Source organism: Antechinus flavipes, chromosome 3, assembly GCF_016432865.1.
Source record: "Antechinus flavipes isolate AdamAnt ecotype Samford, QLD, Australia chromosome 3, AdamAnt_v2, whole genome shotgun sequence".
NCBI classification, from domain to species: domain Eukaryota; kingdom Metazoa; phylum Chordata; class Mammalia; order Dasyuromorphia; family Dasyuridae; genus Antechinus; species Antechinus flavipes.
In genome coordinates this window covers 441,605,766-441,625,543 of record NC_067400.1, presented here as the reverse complement: position 1 = coordinate 441,625,543, position 19,778 = coordinate 441,605,766, and the positions used below count along the sequence as shown (strand labels likewise).

Sequence of the window (19,778 nt, the reverse complement as noted above, 5' to 3'; positions counted from 1 at the left end):
CTTATTAACAGAAAACAATCTGGAAAGATTAAAGGCAATCTGGAACTATTGCCAATTGTTCTATTAATGACATATTAGCTTGATTTTTACATTTCTTGTTCTTGATGTTTTTCATAAGAATTTCCATTTTCTATTAGCATTTTTGGTTTATGAGTATAATCCTGTCTCTATGTGTAAATTCCACATTGAACCTCATTCACCAATTAATTAAATCTTCTGTAGGTTATAATGGAAGAGAATTGTCCAGGGCTGTGTGGCACACAAAATTAGGGGGCATCAGAACAGAATCTGAACCCAAGATTTTCTGATTCTAAGGACTTTATATGCTATATAAGGATGTAAGAGTCTCAAATCTTATTTATTTGTAAGTACTTAACCTTCTTGCATATTAAAATTTAAAAACCCAAGTTTAAATGCTTAAATATTGTAATTAAATATTACTAATTGCAATATTGATTGACATGTAATGGTCTTTGAAACTTTTGGAAATCTTGGCCAAGATTTCTTTGCTGAATATTTCCTTAATATTGTGTGATTGTAGTTTATTATATGATTACTTAGTTGCTCACTTCAGTTGAAAAATATTGATAATAAATTTGCGGCTTTGATCATTATGCAGTTGAGTTTGTTTTATGCAAAGAAATTATACTCTTCCGTAGATGAAAAATGTTATCTTGGTATGAGTAAGTCATTTCACAAATGCATACCAGTGTTCACAAGAGGGATCAAACTTATATATTTGCAAAGTTCAAACTAATCTGAGTTGCTGGGAAAAAATATTGCAGAGAGATTTATACTGATGATGGACTAGAAGGCTCATTATTGTGAAAGAAAAAGTGAATTATATGAAATTTCCAAACTTGATGAATATTCAGAGGAGCCTGAATTCATAGAAGAAATACATGGCAAGAAATGTACTTCATAAAATAACAATTTAAAGTTAATAAAAGTTCCAATTTTAGCCACTCCCACTAAGAGGATTTATCTAATTTTTTTGTTGATTTATTTTTTTTAATATGTTAAAAGTAAGACCCTCCTAATTGTGATTTGCTGTCAATATGTGTATCTATATATGAATGTGAATGTGGTGTGTTTGTATAACAAAAAAATAAGTAAACAAACAAAAAACACACACAGGTAGCACAATGGATAGAGCAGTAAGTTTGGCATGAGGAGCATTCATTTTCACATGTTCAAATCTGGCCTCAGATACTTGCTAGCTATATGACCTTGAGTAAGTCATTTAACTCTCATCTATAAAATATACTGGAGAAGGAAATGACAATCAATTTCAGCATCTTTGTCTAGAAAATGTCAAATGGAGTCATGAAGAGTTAGACACAACTGAAATCATTGAACAATAACATATACAACACATATATACACATATAGAAATATATATACACATATATGTATATATATATATATATATATAAATTTGTGTGCGAGATTTTGCTATTTTTAGGAAGATAAAAATCATTATATATAATAAGGGGAAGGAAAGGCAAGGATGCAAGCATTTATTAAACATTTACTATTTACCAGGTACAATCCTAAATGTTTTTTAAATGTTGTCTCATTTAATCCTTACAGCATCCTAGACAGTAAATGTGTTACTTTTTTCTCTATTGTATACCAGACAAAACTGAGACAGACAGAGCTGAATTGATTTGTCCAGGGTGGCAAAGAAATGAAGGTCAGACTTAGGCTTTGAATTCAGTCTTCCTGCCACTCCATCAACTAGCTGCCTCTTCATTAAGTGCTTCATATATTTCAGGCCCTTTATAAATATTACCTCATTTTATCCTTACAATAACCTTGATTATTTCTGTTTTACAGTTGTGGAAATTGAAGCATAAAGGCAGAGCTGAGATGGTGGAGTAAGGGCAGTGACTTCTCTGAGTTCTACCCCCCACATGCCCCTTGAAACAACTTCAAATAATAATTCTAAACAAATTTTAAAGCATCAGGACCTCTGCCAAAAAAGATAAAATGAAATAATTTTCCAGCTAAAGACAACTTAGAAGTTTATCAGGAAAAATTTGTTGCACGAGGGTGGGATTACAGCACAGTCCTAGCCCCATCAAATCAAGAGTAGAACTAGGGAAATCTGATCAGTGGCAGCAGTGACAATTTCCAATGCTCTTGAGTTAGAATTATCATCCTCATATGTAGCAATGTAAATAGATTAACATTACTAAGTGCCTTATGGATTCCCTTTCCTGATTAGCCCCTCATACTTCCTTTGAGTCCTGTACTTGAAAATCATTTTTTTTTTCAGCTCTGGCCTTTTTATAATGAATGCTTGAAAGTTCTCCACTTCATTGAATATCCACTTTTCCCCTAAAGAATTGTACTCAGTTTTGATGTTGAGTAAGTGATTCTTGGTTGCAATATTTTTATGGGATGTCATATTCTATGCTTTCTGATACTTTAATGTACAAACTGCTAAATCTTCTGTTATCCTGGCTTTGGCTCTTGAATTGTTTCTTTCTGGCTGCTTGCAATATTTTCTTCTAGACCTGGGAATTCCTGAATTTAGCTATAATATTCCTAGGAGATTACATCATGGAATCTCTTTCAGGACATGTTTGGTGGATTTTTTCACTTTCTGTTTTATCCTCTATCAGGTTCTGGAATACTAGGACAGTTTTTTGTTTGTTTGTTTGTTTTTTTACAATTTCTTGAAAGATAATATTTAGGCTGTTTTTAGATCTTTTTTAGGCTTTTAGATAGACTAAAAAAATTTTAAATTATGTCTCCTGGCTCTCTTTTTTAGGCCAGTTGTTGTTTCAATGTGGTTTCATATTATTTTCTTTTTTTTTTTTATTGTTTGGATTTGTTTTGTTGTTTCATTTCTCATAAGGTGATTGGCTTCCATGTGTTCAATTCTAATCTTTAAGAAATTATTTTCCACATTGAGGTTTTTTTTTTTTTTTACTCTTTTCCCCTCTTTGACTATTTTACCTTTTTAAGGCATTCTTCTCATGAGCTTTTTGAGCTTCCTTTTGCATTACTCTCATTTTTTTTTTTTCAATTTTTCCTCTACCTTTCTTATCGATTTTAAAAATTCCATGTGGGCTCTTCTTTTAAGACACTCCTCCAAAAACAAAAGAAAGGGGGAGCCACGGGTAACCCTAGAGAACTTCTAAATTTAGTTCTCTATACCATTCATTTTTTAATCTTTGATAAAGATGCACTGGCTCCGGCAGACAGGTTTTATAACCCATCAGAAGAGCAGTGTCCAGTGCGAGCAGCTCCACTATCTTTAGATAATCGCCAGGTGATGTGGAGAGATCCAGAAAATGGTGAATGGAAGGGACCAGATAGGCTAACTGCTTTGGGGAGAGGGTTTCTGGCGTAATTCTGCTGAAATCCCTCCGAGAGCCTTTGTCTGTTTCTTTTATACAAGAGGGAGGAATTGTGGGATACGAGAGAGAGGGATTATGGGTTTTCTCCCATCGTGCTCTCTGGCCCTAAGAGCTTTAAGGGAGGTGTGAATTCACAAAGGTACAAAGTTTACTTTGTGAAGCTGGCATACTTGTGAACTCCGATGAGTAAAGGTGTAAACACAAGCATTGTACTAATTAGTTCTACTTAGTACCTTCTTTCAAGTTCTGGCCCAAAACATCTTCTTGTAAGATCAGATCAACTCTAATTAGTTAGCAGTTTGTAAAGATTCCAACAAGATGTTGTACACAATTTTTGAAGAATGACTTTTTTAACTCCTGATATGTTTCTATGAAAATGAGAACTTATTAATTTTCTTATGAGTGTTTTCTAATGCATTTAATTTCTGTCACAATGTTCAGGGGCCTATCGAATGGCAAATGTATTTTGGCTGGAATTCAGCTACTGTTTTGGCACAGCAGGGCAGCAGCACAGCTGACCTGTGAGAATTGTAGATGAAGTAGGTGCACACATTTAAACCCAGAATTCACATTGTTATTTTTAAAAGCAGCAGCAAAGTCTTTACTTACCAAGTAAAGCTTTCAATTTCAGCTGGCTATTGTTGCTTTCTTTTAACTAGGTCTATTAACTATTAATAACATCTATTCCTGAAACAGAAATAAGTCTTTATTTAATGCCTACTATGTGCTAGGCATTGTGCTAAGCAACAGGCAACTATTACTTCATTTGATTATCTTTACCATTAAGATGAAGACTTTCAAGATATGTCCTAAGGCTACAAAAATATTTTGAGACTCATAGTTCAATAATTTATATCTTCCTTTCTGTAAATTACTATTGAAAAAGAATTCTTATTTACATTATATGAAAATATTTGATATTAATTAAGTGTTATATGTTTGGACTCTTTAATTTTAAAGCTAATGTGTGCTTTCATCCATATAAATACTCCCTCCCCTAATGTAGATCATAACCATCCATGACATCCCTTTCTATTGGATAATATCACATAAGTTTCCATTGTACATGAATTCTCCAAAAGAAAATATCCTCAAATTGTTTAAAATCAATTTTATGGCCTTTTAGGCATATTTTTTGTTTTCATAGGATATTAGTACATGCTTCAATTTTTTTTCCACTAACAAAAATCATCATTGCTGTTATGTGGGGACTTTTTGGAGGTTATTAGACATATAGCACTAAAAATGGAAAACATGATTGGTGCATAGTTTAATTTTTAATGTTTTCATTTCAGGATCTGAATCAAGGCTAGTTAATTTGTTCCTCTAGAGATTTTTGCCTGAGATTAAATTATCTATTCAAATTTCATTATTAACAAAGGAGGAGTATACTGGGAAATAGATAATGAACTCTACTGCTTAATTTTAGTTTCAAGTTGTTTTGGCTTTTACTAGACACTAGATGACTGAAAAAGACAGTTTAGATTACAAGAAGAAACCACATGAGGAATGTGAAATATATGAGGCAGAAACAAATACTTATTTTCCCATAAACTGACAATTATATGGTGACTAAAAATCTGAATACTCTAAAAAGTGCATGGAGTTAGGGAAGTTATAAATAGATATGAATTAATTAAGATAAAATGAATATAATTTTATGTAATTTTTGAGGGATTTATTTATTTTCTTTTATTATATATAGGGCAAATTAACAGTTGTTAATATTTTAGTTGATAAAACAGAGATATAAAATATTTTTATATATATAGATAATGCCAAAATTCATAAAATGTTTATTTACTATGATCATTTGACCTTTGATTGGGTTTGGGAAGTTGAAGTACTGAAGTAACTGATTATTCACCTATATAAGCAGAAAATCTATGCAGATTATCTTAGAAAACACCTGGTACACAGATAAGAGTTTAACACAATTATAAGTAAATGTAGTATACCTAGTATTGAAAAATCTTCATATCTATAATACTGAACTTGTAATGTATCATAATTATGTGTTTATGGAAGGATTCATCAGAGGTTTATTATTTTTTTTATTCACAACTATTTTAGTTAATGTTGAATACGATAAGTTTATACCTTAATTGGTTTATAATATCTAAAACATATGATACTAAATGGACTTATTTTTAATATAAATACTCAAACATATGGTTTCATCCAATATACTTTAGTAGAATAATGAAGAAAAACTGCTCTTCTGGGCTCACGTATAATACATTCTTACTTGCCAGGAGAAAATAGTTTAACACTTATTTTCAAAGTTGAGATCCACAGCAAGAGAGGAAAAAAAGGTTCAAATTATATAAACTATTATGGAAGAAATCCTAAAATGCATTTTTTCAGATATCTTTGACGTATCTAGCATAATATAAACCAATATATATTAATAAAACTATGTACAATGGAGGTATACATATTAATTATACATTAATTATGGATATTTATTTAGCATGTTGAGCTTAGCTTATAACAACCAAATGGTTTGTATAAGTATTATTATACACATTTTATAGATGAAGGCAATGAGGCTATGAAAACTGAGTGAAATTTCCAAGATAATATATGTAGTAATCTAACTTTAAGATAAGTGATCTCACAACTATATAACAAAGTTGTACTAAAGATAACAGAGGGAATACATTGTTAGCATAGAAGTAATGCTGTTCATGGACCAATAGTGTAGTTTTCATAACCTATAGAGATGTATTGAAACTTAGTGATTCTGTCCCATTGCCATAATTGCATAGAGAGGAAAACCATAGTCCAAAGAAAATTATACTTCTTCTCGCTTGTGGTCACAATAGTAAGGAAGTAAGTAGCAAAAGCAAAGGACAAATTCATTTTTTTTTGTTTCTAAATTGTTGCAGTTTGTTTTCTTTTCTTTTCATTTTTTTCTCCAATATTCACTGTGTATTCTAAGGAAATATGCCAAATAATGTTGACTTTATTATTAGTTCTCATAAAGTTTGAACTTCCAAGAATTGTCAGAATCTACTGATAAAATTGTAATAAATAATAGACAAAAGTAACATTTATATTCAAATGGATTACATACTACTTACACTAAAAGTACATAAATAATAGATTTAAGAGGTATTTTTAATTGTAGTATGTGAATATACAACATACTAATCATTATCTACATAAAGCCGTGAGATAATTTAATAGACCAATAAATCCAATTATCTTGATATTTTTAGTTTAAAAGATAAATTTAATTATTTCTAATAGATGAAAAGTCTCCCTATTCTACATGAAAAATGACCAATTCAGCACTAGAGAAGTGTCATTAAGCTTAAATCAATGAGGGAGAGATTAAAGTAAATTCATTTAAAAAGGAAGTCATATAGGGCTCTATAAATTATTCACTAGGATTTCATGAAAGTAGTGTTATAGTTTAAATACAAAACATCAGTGGAGTAAAATCAGCAACAAATAATTAAGTTTTAGATTACTATGAACAAAGGAATTAGAAAAATTGTGTTCTCATCATAATCAACTTATGACTATTATATAATCACTTTCTTTGTAGATGTAAAAACCACTGGCTATTACCAGCTTTTTACAATTTGATTTCAGTTCATATCTGCCCAAATGCATGATTGTGACCTTTTATTTCCTCTGAATTTCCCTCCCTCACCCAATTAGAAGTTATTCGTATTACATTATATATAGTTCAAATTGGTAATTGAATGGCAATTGAAATGTACAATAAATAACAATGAATAAAAGTGGAGTTCTACATTACCATTCTACATTCCATACCATACCAACAAAACATATTATGATATAAAACTCCCTCAGACTGGGTGGTTTTTATTACTTAAATTTATTTTAATTAGCCTTGAGATGAATTGTGGGGTCATGCATTGCCAGTTTCCAACTTATTCATGTTGCAAAGAAGAGAAACACACATACTCACAGAAACACACACACACACACACTCTACCCATCATACATAAAATAAAACTTGCCCAATGGATGAACACAGAGCTCTCAATACTTGAGCCTACTACTGTATCACCAACAAATTAACACTGGAGCAATGAAACCTCAGAGTCCTATAAAAATGATAAAATCTTCAATATCTTCCAACTTCAGAGGAACTAGATTACTTTTCTATAATTTCACATGTTGCATCCCTAATTCTATACCAAAATGCTTCCTTTAGTTTTCTCAAGAATGTGGATAACAGAGTATGTAATGAAAATTTTTAATAATCTCTTTCTTTGAGTTCTATATTCTGTTCTATATCATTTAGTATATAATATCACATAGTTATAATTTAGTATCTTCCTAAAAATCATGTTCAGATGCCTCATTATAAAGTGGTGCTTAACATAGCTTCTTGAAGGATAAGACAAGAGAAAATAAAATCTTGGATTTTCTGTAACACTATAAAGAATTTGAAGACTTGTGACAGGTATTATATAAAGTTAGTAATGCATCAGAAGTCCAAATCTCAGCCTAGCTTGTTATGTCCAGACTAGGTCTCTGGAGGATCTCTGGATGAGCTTTGATCTTAGTAGAGAAGTGATAAGGGCAGGAGAATGACCAGGAAGATCTATGTTTCTATTGTCTTCTTCTGTGTCTCTTCTGAGTCCATGTCTGAGTCTGAGATTGAGTTTGAGCTTGAGGTCTAGTCTCCAGTCCTCTCAGCTCTTAAATATTTCTGTCTCATTACATCATTACATCACACTAAGTATCTGCTAACTACAGTGCTTACATTATTATATCACACTAAGTATATGTGAACTAGAGAACCATTATCTCATTAATTACACTGAGTAAAACATCCTGCTATTAGTATCCTTGCTTCAATATACCTTTCCCAGTGTTCCTCATCATCTGCAGTCCTCTACATAGCTAAATACAGAGAAATGCAAAACTAGAAAGTTGGTGTCTAGTTATTGAATTGTTTGGCCATACAATGTCAAATTTGGCTTTAGACACAGTGTGACCATGGGCAGACCACTTAATCTCTATTTTCCTCAGTTTCTTCACTGGTAAAATATGGATCAACATGGTATCTGCCTCACAAGGTTGTTCTGAAGATAAGATGAGATATTTCTAAAATACTATTAAACTGTTAAAGCATTAAAAGTATGCTAGCTCAAGATGGGGGAGTGGAACCAGGAGGCTGCTTTAAATTTTCCAGTTTCCCTCAAAAACCACATGAAACTAAGCCTCTAAATAGAGTCTGAAGAAATGAAACCACAGTCTAGCTCAAGATATTAGGAAGACTTCAAAAAAGGTCAGTCTCATTAAGATAAAAGGGGTGTTCAGCCCACTCAGAGAATGTCCAAGAAAGCCAGTGAGAAGTTCTTAATGACAACAGATCAGTAATTGTTACCCTCAGTCCAGCAGAGCAGATTAGTGGAGCAGCCTCCAGTCCCACCACACAAGGCAAATTGTCCACTCTGTAAACCAAAGTGTTGCCTAGAGAGAATCAGTGAAGTGACCCCATGGTGTGTGTAAGACACCAAATGAGCCTTTGTACTCAAAGCCAAAACTCAGAGATGCTCAAGAATCTTGGGACAGTGCCCCCTGTGCCCCAGGAGTTGAGCTTGATCTTAAACATCACAAGAAGAAAGAAAATGAACAAGAAACAGAAAAGAACCTTAACCATAGAAAGCTGCTATGGTGGCAGAAAGAACAAAACACTACTCCAACAAGGACAAAATGCCCAGATGGAAAATCTCAAAGGGCGATATGAATTGATCTCAAGACCAGAGAAGCTTCTTGGAAGGACCTGTAAAATATTTTAAAGGGCAAATAAGAGAGGTAGAAGAGAAATTGGGAAAAGAAACAAGAACTATGCAAAAGAGAGTTAACACCTTGCAAAAAGAAAGATAATAAATAACTGAAGAAAAGCCAATTGTATATTTGGCCAAATACAAAAAAAAAAAAAAATACACTGAAGAAATCAATTCTTTAAAAAAACCTAATTGCTCCAAATCACTATTGATTAGAGAAATGCAAATTAAGACAACTCTGAGATACCTCTACACATCTATCATATTGGCTCAGATGACAGGAAAAAATAATGATGAATGTTGGAGGGAATGTGGGAAAACTGGAACATTGATACGTTATTAGTGGAACTGTGAACTGATGCATCCATTCTGGAGAACTATTTGGATCTATGCTTAAAAAGTTATCAAACTGTGCATATCCTTTGGTCCAGCAATGTTTCTACTGGGATTATTTCCCAAAGAGATCTTAAAGGAGGGAAAGGGAATCACATGTGCAAAAATATTTGTGGCAGCCCTCTTTGTAGTGGCAAGAAACTAGAAACTAAGTGGATGCTCATCAATTGGTGAATGGGCTAAATAAATTATGGTATGTAGATGCTTTGGAATACTATTTTTCTGTAAGAAATGACCAGCAAGATGATTTCAGAGAGGCTTGGAGAGACCTATGTGAACTGATGCTAAATGAAATGAACAGAACCAGGAGATCATTATATATGTCAACAGCAGACTGTATGATGATCAATTCTGATGGACGTGATTCTCTTCAACAATGAGATGATTCAAACCATTTCCACTTGTTTAGTGATGAAGAGAGCCATCTACACCCAGAGAGAGAACTGTGGGAACTGAGGATGGAACACAATATAGCATCCTCACTCTCTCTGTTATTTGCTTGAATTATTTTTTCTTTCTCAGTTTTTTCCTTTTTCTTCATTCTTGATCTGATTTTTACTGTGCAACAAGATAACTGTATACATATGTATACATATAGTGGAAAAAAACACAAGTGGTCAATGGAAAAAAAAAGTAACTGAAGGACACATCTTGAAAAGTAGCAGAAATTAAATGGAAAAAGAGATACAAAAGCTAACTAACGAAAATAAGACTTTTTTTTAATTGTTTAGGCAATTGAAAACTAGGCAGTTGGAAACTAATGACTCTATGAAACATTAAGAATCAAACAAACTAAAAAGTGAAAAAATGGGAGAAATTATGAAATATCTCATTGGTAAAACAGTTGCACTGGAAAATAGATTCAAGAGAGACCATTTAAAATTATTGTTCTATCTAAAGGCCAGGATTATAAAAGAGTCTAGATAGCATTCCTCAAAAAATCACCAAGGAAAACTGCCATGACATAGTAGAACCAGAGGGGGACATAACCATTAAAAGAAAACATCAATTACTTTTGGAGAAATAATGAAAGGAAATTTCCAGGAAACTTTGTTGCAAAACTCCAGATTTATAATCTCAAAGAAAAAGTAATGTAAGCTACCAGAAAAACAAAAACAAAAATAAAAACAAAACAAAACAAAACAAGACAAAAACTATTCAAATATCAAGGAACCAAAGTCATGATTACCCAGGATCTGGCATCTTGTATAAGAAAGATCAGAAGGCCTAGCGTACCCTATTCCAGAAGGCAAAGAATCAAGAATCAACTACCCAGCAAGACTGAGAATCACCTTTTAGAGGAGAAGGGTCTTCAATGAAGTAAGGGATTTTCAAACTTTTCTATTGGAAAGAAATAGAACTAAACAGAAAATTTGATCTTCAAACAGAGGGCTCAAGAGAAGCATAGAAAGGTACACAGAAAAATGTAAAGCTTAAATTATTTACATCCCTAAATGGGAAAATTATGTTTGTAACTATATCTTTTATTTGGAGCTCTTAGATGGGGCATATGTGGATGGATGGTATTTTAATGAATTGACTCTGATGTGATATCAAAGAAAAAGGCATTAAAGGCTGAAAAAAAATAGTAGTGGGAAAAGAGTTAAGGGGAGGTAAAATGGGCCAAATTAGATCATATGAAGAAGCACAAAAGATCTATTAGAAAAATTTAAAAAGGGAATGGATGAGCATTTTTTAAGCTTAATTTTAACAGTTTGGGCTCAAAGAGTAAATAACATATTGAGTCAATTGGGTATAGGATTTTACCTTATCCCATAAAGAATTAGGAGAAGAAAGGGAAAAGGAAAGGCCCTGGCTGGATGAAAGGGAGGGCAGAAACACTAGGAGAAAGTTATGAGAAAAGAAATCAGAAGTGATAGATGGAAGGGCAGGTTGAAAACAGCGTGGGTTAGAAACAAAACACTACTAAAGAGGGACAGGGCAGAAAGAGAGAACAAAAGTATATACAGGAGAGAAAATAGGATGGTTAGAAATATGGAACTGGTAATGATAACTGTGAATGTGAAAGGGATGAATTCTCAGAAGATCTCTCAGAAGCAAATAGTAAAGTGGATTAAAAAATACAGTTCTCACAATACATTTTTTTTATAAGAAACACATGTTTAAGGGGAAAAGGCTAAAGAAGAATTTATTATTCTTCAGCTGAAGCAAAAAAAAAGGCAGGAAAATTAATTGTGATCTCAATTAAAGCAGACAAAAAATAGATATAATTTTAAAAGGTAAAGAAGGAAACTACTTCTTATTGAAGGGCATGATAACCAATGAAGTGGTATTGATGCTAAATGTATATTTTCCGAGTGGTACAGTATTCAAATTCTTAGAGAAGTTAAGCCAGTTACAGGAAGAAATAGATAGTGAAACTACTATTAAGGAACCTGAACCTCCTTTCTCAGAATTAGATTAATCTAACTACACAGTAAACAAGATAGAAATGAGAGAAATTAATAAATCTTAGAAAACTTAAATATAATAGACCTCTGGAGAAAATTGAATAGGGACAGAAAGGAAGACACTTTTTTCTGAGCAACATATGGCAGCCACATAAAAATTGACTATGTATTAAGGCATAAAACCTCACAATCAAATAAAGAAAGACAGGAATAACAAATGCTTCCTTTTTAGGTCATGAAATAAAATTTATGTCCAATAAAGGGCCAGGGAAAGAGAGACTAAAAACTAATTAGACATTAAAAATAATGTTTTTCATAAAATTTGTTTTTATTTATTTAATTTCATTTATTCATCATTTTTATTTATTTTATTCATATTTATTTATTTTCAATTAATTAATTAATTTTATTATTTATTTATTTTAATATGCATTGCTTTATTGAATCATGTTAGGAGAGAAAAATCAGAACAGAAGGGAAAATCCATGGGAGAAAATAAAGAACAGAAAAAAGAAGTGAATATAGAATATATTGATTTACATTCACTCTCCTTAGTTCTTTTTTTGGATACAGATGGCATTTTCTGTCCAATGTCTATTGTAACTGCTTTGGATCACTGAACCACTGAGAAGAATCAAGTGTTTCATTGTTGATCATCACACATTCTTGCTGTTATCATGTACAATGTATTCCGGGTTCTGCTTGTTTCACTTAGCACCACACCAGTTCATGAAAATCTTTTCAGGCCTTTCTAAAATCATCTAGTTCATTTTTTATAGAATAATAATATTTTATTATCTTCATATAGCAGAACATTCAGCCATTTCCCAATTGTTGGGCATCTATTCATTTCTCTTTGTTATCACAAAAAGGACTGCTACAAACATTTATGTAATCAAAATTGTCCCCTTTCCTAATGTTGTCTGATTCTTCTTTGGGCACAAATTCCTCCCTTCTCCAAAGTTCTGATAAGCAGATTATCCCTTGTTCTACTAATTTATTTATGATATCGTCTTTTCTGCCCAATACATATACCCATTTTGACCTTATTTTATTAGTGTGAAATGTAGGTTTATGTCAAGTTCCTGACTTCTTATTTGACAGTTTTCCCAGCAATTTTTTTTTCAAATAGTGAGTTCTTATTCTAGACTTTAGAGTTTGGGGATTTATCAAATACTAGATTAATATAGGCTTTGATAATTGTGTCATGTGTAGCCAATTTATTCCACTGATCCACTACTATTTCTTAACCAGTACCAAATGGTTTAGATGATTGCCGCTTTATAATAGAGCATTAGTTTTGGTACTGCTAAGCTACTAATTTTTTGTATTTTTTTTTATGAATTCCCTTGATATTCTGGATCTTTTGTTCTTCTAAATTAATTTTATTATATCATGTTTTCCAGTTCTATACAATAATTTATTCTACATTTGATTGGTATGACACTAGACATGTACAAACTATATATATATATTATATATATTAAATAAAATATCAACTAAATGATGGCACTACCACCCAGAAAGATCTGAAAAGTTTTCTTGTATCAGACACTGAGCTAATCAATATTTTTTTTTTTACAAATATTGTCTCATTTGATCTTTACAACAAAAACTGATGATAGTTGCTATTATTATTTCCATTTTGGAGTTGAAAAAATATGAGGTAAATATTTAAATTATCTACAGGATCACATACCTAATAAGTATCTGAAGTAAAATTTAAACTCAAATATTCCAGACTTCAGGCACAATACTTTATCCACTGTGCAATTAATTGTCTCTGATCCAGCATAAGTGTGCTAAGAAACAGCAGCCCCATAGGTGGAAAAAGAAATAGAAAAGAGTAGTATGAAAACTTAGAGAGAAGAGATAACCAAGGAAAAGAGAGTGATTAGAATTTTCAGTCTGAAATGAAATTAGGTAGGATGAAAATTGAAAAAGATTGTAGTTAGGATACTGCTCTGCTGGACACATCTGGCAGTAGATGCTGCAATATCACTTGAGTGATCCACTTCCTGATTCATGTGAAATTTGCACTCCATTTCTCAAGAAAAGAACAGGTTCTATCAAACTTTTTCAGCTTAAAAACTTGTCAGCTTAAAAACCCACAGACTTTTCTAGCTAATTTTTCCCTGAAAGGGAGAAACACTTGCCTGAGAATCAGTGATATTCTTCTTCTTGGATTTTCTTATTTTTTCCCAAGAATCTTGACTACTATGCCCTAGAAAGTCTTTACCCCATCTACCAAAATATTTCAAACAAAGAACAGAACTCTTATAGCTAGCTAAGATCCTTAAATTTAACCATTTCTTTGAATTTGGATTTAGGATACTTCATAAAAGATTTTGTCCTAGCTTAAAATGAGCATTTATTTTATTCTGAAGGCCAGATTCTAAGGTAGTCAATATTGGTTTTTACAATGACAAGCTAAAGTATCCTTATTAAAAAAATATATATTTTAAGACTTGAAAGTGGGCAGATAATTTTATACATATTTACAAATGGGGAAAAAAAGGCAGCCATCATAGGTCTAAAACTGCCAATGGGGAAAGATGCAGGTAAGTGCAGGGAGACTGATTTGAACACCACTCACTTCTTGAACAACTTTGATTGCTTATTTTTAGATGGTGCCCAAGTCAAACAAACTGAATCCACTTATATGGGTGGCTTCTTATATTGGTAGTTCTTAAGGTGCTCTTCCACTACCTTGGGGACGGTGCAATGACATGCTGACTTTTTCAGTATTTAACCATGTTGAGTGATTGCAGAGTGTTGATGATGTCACTTTGAGTGATTCTGCTGATCTAATTGAAGTTTTTGATAGACAGTGTGTCCTGGAAGTCTTGCATGGTCTCCAGCATGACTCAGGAGCAGTAATTACAATAGCTCAATTTGCTCAGATCTAATAGTGTATTTCTGGAGAACCCATTATACTTTTTAACTTTAACTATTTATTATTGAAGGCAATGAAGAACTTGCCATAACTTTGGTGTTGATATGGGGGGAGGATCGAGATGTAAGCCACATTATTCCCATCTGGAGACTCCTTCTCCTTAGAGAAATAGCTTAGGATGTGAGCTTCCTGCCTGTCCACTTTGGTCAAGATGTAGAAGACAAATGGTTCCACATCAAAGTACAGGATCTGGTGCTCCACGAAGAATTTGGCCAATAGATACAGGTTCTAGTAATAAATCTTATGGTTTTTGCCATCCACCTCATACATGAAGATGATGTTCTGTTGGTAGATTTGCTTGCCAGGTGGCTGTCTCCACTAATATTGTCCCAAATGGAAATGGTATCTCTTCTCAAGCTTCATGTACGTTAGGAAGTTTTCCCAAAGTCAAAGTTTGAGATACATTCCATAATCTTCTGGGAATGGAATAGAAGTACCATGCATCAATCTCATATTTCCCAATATGAATCTTGTCCATGTACTTCACCTTGTTAATCTCTTCATGTTCCTTTTATAGTGTTGCTGTTATGGGATTCCCTTTTGAATAGATCTTCTGCACAAGGTTAATCTCATCATGCTTACATTACTATTTTAAGGTCATCTTGCACTCAGGCTGCTTTGCCTACTCACTTATGTACTTCTCAGAGTTTTTTTGAACAACTTCTCTCACCTTTTTGGTAAAGGCCATCTGATTCTTGTTGACCCATTCATCCAAATGATGGTTAAAGTCCACATAATGTACATATAATTCCTATCATCCATTTTGATCATTTACACAGGATTAAATCAACTCTGCTGAGTGCCAACTACTATCCAGAAGTAGATAGGGATTAATTTCTCCTATCTCCACCAGGATCTCTGACCAGAGAAGTATGACCTAGGGAGGAGAGGCCCCTTCAGCCCCAGTTCGATCTTTTCCTCCCTTCTTTCCTCTCTCCCTCCCTCCCTCATTCTCTCCTCTCTCTGTCTCTGTGTGTGTCTCTGTCTCTCTCTGTCTCTGTCTCTCTTTGTGTCTTTCTCCTGTACTTTAGACAATATTGATTTGACCTCTATTTACCAAACAGTTTGGGTTTCCCCAGTTTTCAAACCCTAATTCTCTTTCATTCTTATATTTCAATGCACACTCAGATGCTTAGCTCAGAAAACCACATCTTTGTTTGTTTTACCTGCCTAACCCTGTTTCAAGCTTTTTTCAGTGTAGATATAGCCATCTGAAAGATTCAGAGAGGATTGGAAGCACACCACAATATTAAATTTTGTCCTAATTTTACAAGTATTTATAATTCTTTAGCTAAGTGTCATATCCAGGAAACATATTGTTGAAGTTTCAAATGGATTTTCTATTCCCTTGCATCATTAAATCTTTAAACATTTTATTCAATTTACCTGATAACACATAAGTACATTTTAAAGTAAATTATAGGATTTATTTTGTACATTTTAGATTTTTTTTTCAATAAAGAATGAATAGGGAAAATTCAGTAACCTTAGTTTAAAAATGAGGAACCTGCAGCTCAGGCTTTGGAAGCTCTTGGTAATCTCATTTAAGTAGGCTCCTTCTTCAATTTTGTCGTTATTGAGCGATAAAATGTTCAGCAAAAAAATAATCACAGTAGAATTCTAATTAAGGAATACAAAAGACCAAAATAAAAATTGACATATGGAAAGAAAATATCATTAGATTCAATGAAGAATTTAGGGAATGGGACAATGTGTTTTTTTTTTTTTAAAACATAAAATTTTCTAGTTTAAAGTTTTCAGATTTTTGTTCCTTTCTGAAAGTAAACAAAAAATAGTTGACATTTCTTGCAAGAATTTCTTTGTATGTTGAAACTAATCTTAATATACATTCAAACTCTGAGCAGTATTTTTATTAGATACCTATCTTTGTATATCTATAATTTGAATCATTTAAATTGATCCATGCAATGTTCATGTTTTAATGCTTTGTTTCTGTTATGTTCTGTCAAACATAAGTTCTTGAAGACTAGGACAAGAGATCTCAAGCTTTGGAAAGGCTTCTATTTAAGATTCTTTTTATCATCTAACCTAGTTGGAGAAGAATGCCTTATGTTTTATTTTATTTTAATTTTTGTTCAAATAACTCACCAAAATAGTCTACAAAACATGTATGTTTTATTGCCTACATCAGTGGAGAGAATACCCATAATGGGGAAACCATAAACTCTTGAAATATCAAAGAAATTATATATTTATCAATCACATGTAATTGACCTTTTGAAACTTTTATTTTATAAATTTTCGATGTTTTCAAAAATTTGATTTCAACAAGCTAATACTTTCTACATAGAAAATAGCATATGAATTTGTGGTTGTGATTGATCTTATTCATTTAGGTGCTTTTGCATTAAATAATGCAGAAAGTTCATAAATTACTTAAAAAGACTTGCTTATTGGTATATGGAGACACTATATAAATAACACACTGAAATCTTGTGTACATGTCCTTGTACATGTATGTCTTACAGCTGTTATTTCAAGAAATCAAGAAGGGCCAGGAGAGATGGGGAAAGCAGTGCGAATTCCTAAAGATGACCAGGAGAAAATGAAAGAGCTGTTTAAAATCAACCAATTTAACCTTATGGCTAGTGATTTGATTGCACTTAACAGAAGTCTTCCAGATGTAAGATTAGAAGGGTAAGTTGAAAATGTGTTTCAGAATGATGTCAATTTTATACTCAACAAATCACAGACTAATTTAATGTCTGAAAAAATATTATAGTGAACAGCTAATGTCATTTCATTTTCAGAACCTCTTCTTTTAGGATAGCTCTGAAACTCATAATGGAAATATTTTGTGTGAAGCATATATGTTTGATAAAAGTAGACTTATTACATTGGTCCTGAAAAAGGTATGATTTGTAAAAATCTTGCTTTACACTAGTTTAGCAGGTTTCAGTAAGTCCTTTGTACCTTGTATTATCTTGTTTTATGTTCTGGAAGATTTATTTTTTGGTATAGGAAGATCTGTTTCATTTTGCTTCAAAAAATTCATTTTAGATATATCAAAATAGGAATAACCTATAACTTATATGACACTATGTGCTTTCTATTTCTATTTATTATGGCTACTAGTAACTAACTAAGCAATTTCCCCAGCTATTTATAATGAGAATACTCAGTTATCAGACAGTTGTATGGGGAACATATATGTGAAATAAATGATTTTAAATGAAAAGTGCAGTTTGAAAATTTAAATTGTGTTTAATTAACTGGACTCTTTTGTCCTAGATAACAAAATATATTGTGAAATGAGAATAATAAGAACTTGAATTTTAATATCACTATTTTCTTTATCAAGAAACTTTGAAAATTCAAACATCAGAAAGAATATCCAAAAGCTCTAGCAAAAATTTCCAAATCACATACTTGAGTTGAACTTCAATATATTATTTTTATTCTTATAGTTATTATAAAATGGATAATTCTTTATGCTATTTATTTGTTATACTAATGAGTATATGTATGTTTATTGTGTGTGTTTGAAGAAAAGTCTAAAAATGTTATTTTAATGAGCAGGAAGATTTAAGGGAGAAATTTCCCCATACCAATTAAGATCAGCAGATATTGTGCAACTTAAAATGTTAAAATCCTTTTGAGTAGTATTGACAAGCTATGGAAGAGCCAGGATAAATCTCAACTTGACATTAACCCATTATGAATATGAGGCAATCACTTCATCCCTTAATACAACACAAGTAATTTTATTAAAACATAAATTTGATCAAAACATATTTTCTTCAAGTAGCTAATTATTCATAAACAATGGAAAAAGCATAGCATATTAAGAATTTAAATTTAGGACTTCTGGGGCAGAGCCAAGACAGCGGAGCAGGCACATACAACTCTCTAAGCTTCTCTCATTACCCTCATAACCAACTATTTAATCTAGCCTCAAAAATAGCTCTTCACTGCTTAAATTCAGGAAGATTAGAAGCACTACAATTTACCAGCTGAAGTCAATTTGGAAGATCGCCAGGAAAGGTTTGTCCTGAGGGGCCAGGAACAGACTAGCACAGGCAGCGAGAGGCTAGCCTCCTGAGCAGACCAGGCGCGGGGGTGATCTCTGTGGCTAGAGAAGTTATAGAGATGACTCTGCTATAGGCTAACTGCTCTACATGAATACAAAGCAGTAAACTGGCAGAGAAATTAAAGCCTAAAACAGAGGGTACTCTAAAAAGCGCTAGAACCTAACGAGATCTGGCTGTAACCCCTCAAACCCGAAGTGACTCAGGCAGACTGTAAGGCAGCCCTGCAGCCACATCCTGCAGTTCGGGGCTTTTGCGGGGGCAATTACTAATCTGCAGGGCAGGGGGGCACAGCCTGGGAAGCCACCTATCAGCACAGTGGGGAGCTCAGCCTGGGGCAATAGAACCCCCCCTGCTGACTGCGCTTCCGGGCAGACACTTCTGGTCCCTGCAAATCCATTCACAGCTCAGCTGCTAATACCCATAGCCCCAGGGCAGGATTTGGCTTGGAGAAGTGAAACTCTCACTGCTAAGTATCTAGCCCCAGGGCAGTCGTTATCTCACACAGCGGGGGTTCTATGAAGGGCACTTTCCCAGCTCAGCCCTGCAGGCCTGAGTTACTTTCGGGTGGGGGACTCTTTCCCAAAGCACTCTAGTACCTCTCTGCTTTTTGTAGCCGGTGGCAGGACAGCTACCCATCCATATACCTTTCACTGCTCTGCAGAGGAAGCAGGTAACCTCCTGACTCTGAAGGCAGACCTTCCAGGCTTTAACAAAATGAGTAAAAAAAATCAAAAGAACAATCAATAGTTTCTACACAGAAAGAGAACAGCTTTTCAACCCTGAAGAGACTAATAGCAGACAGTCTCCACACAATT

The 19,778-nt window shown here is 33.0% G+C and overlaps 1 protein-coding gene and 1 pseudogene across 1 annotated transcript in view; one reads left to right on the top strand and one right to left on the bottom strand.

The window, feature by feature from the left end:
• The window catches only part of GALNT13 (polypeptide N-acetylgalactosaminyltransferase 13), a 595,329-nt gene that overhangs the window by 194,500 nt on the left and 381,051 nt on the right, over nt 1-19,778 (top strand). Inside the window, exon 3 of the mRNA XM_051986368.1 lies at nt 17,401-17,569. Coding sequence (XP_051842328.1) covers nt 17,401-17,569 — 169 coding nt within the window. The remainder of the gene's footprint in view (nt 1-17,400; nt 17,570-19,778) is intronic.
• Nucleotides 14,614-16,309, bottom strand: LOC127553440 (histone acetyltransferase KAT8-like; annotated as a pseudogene).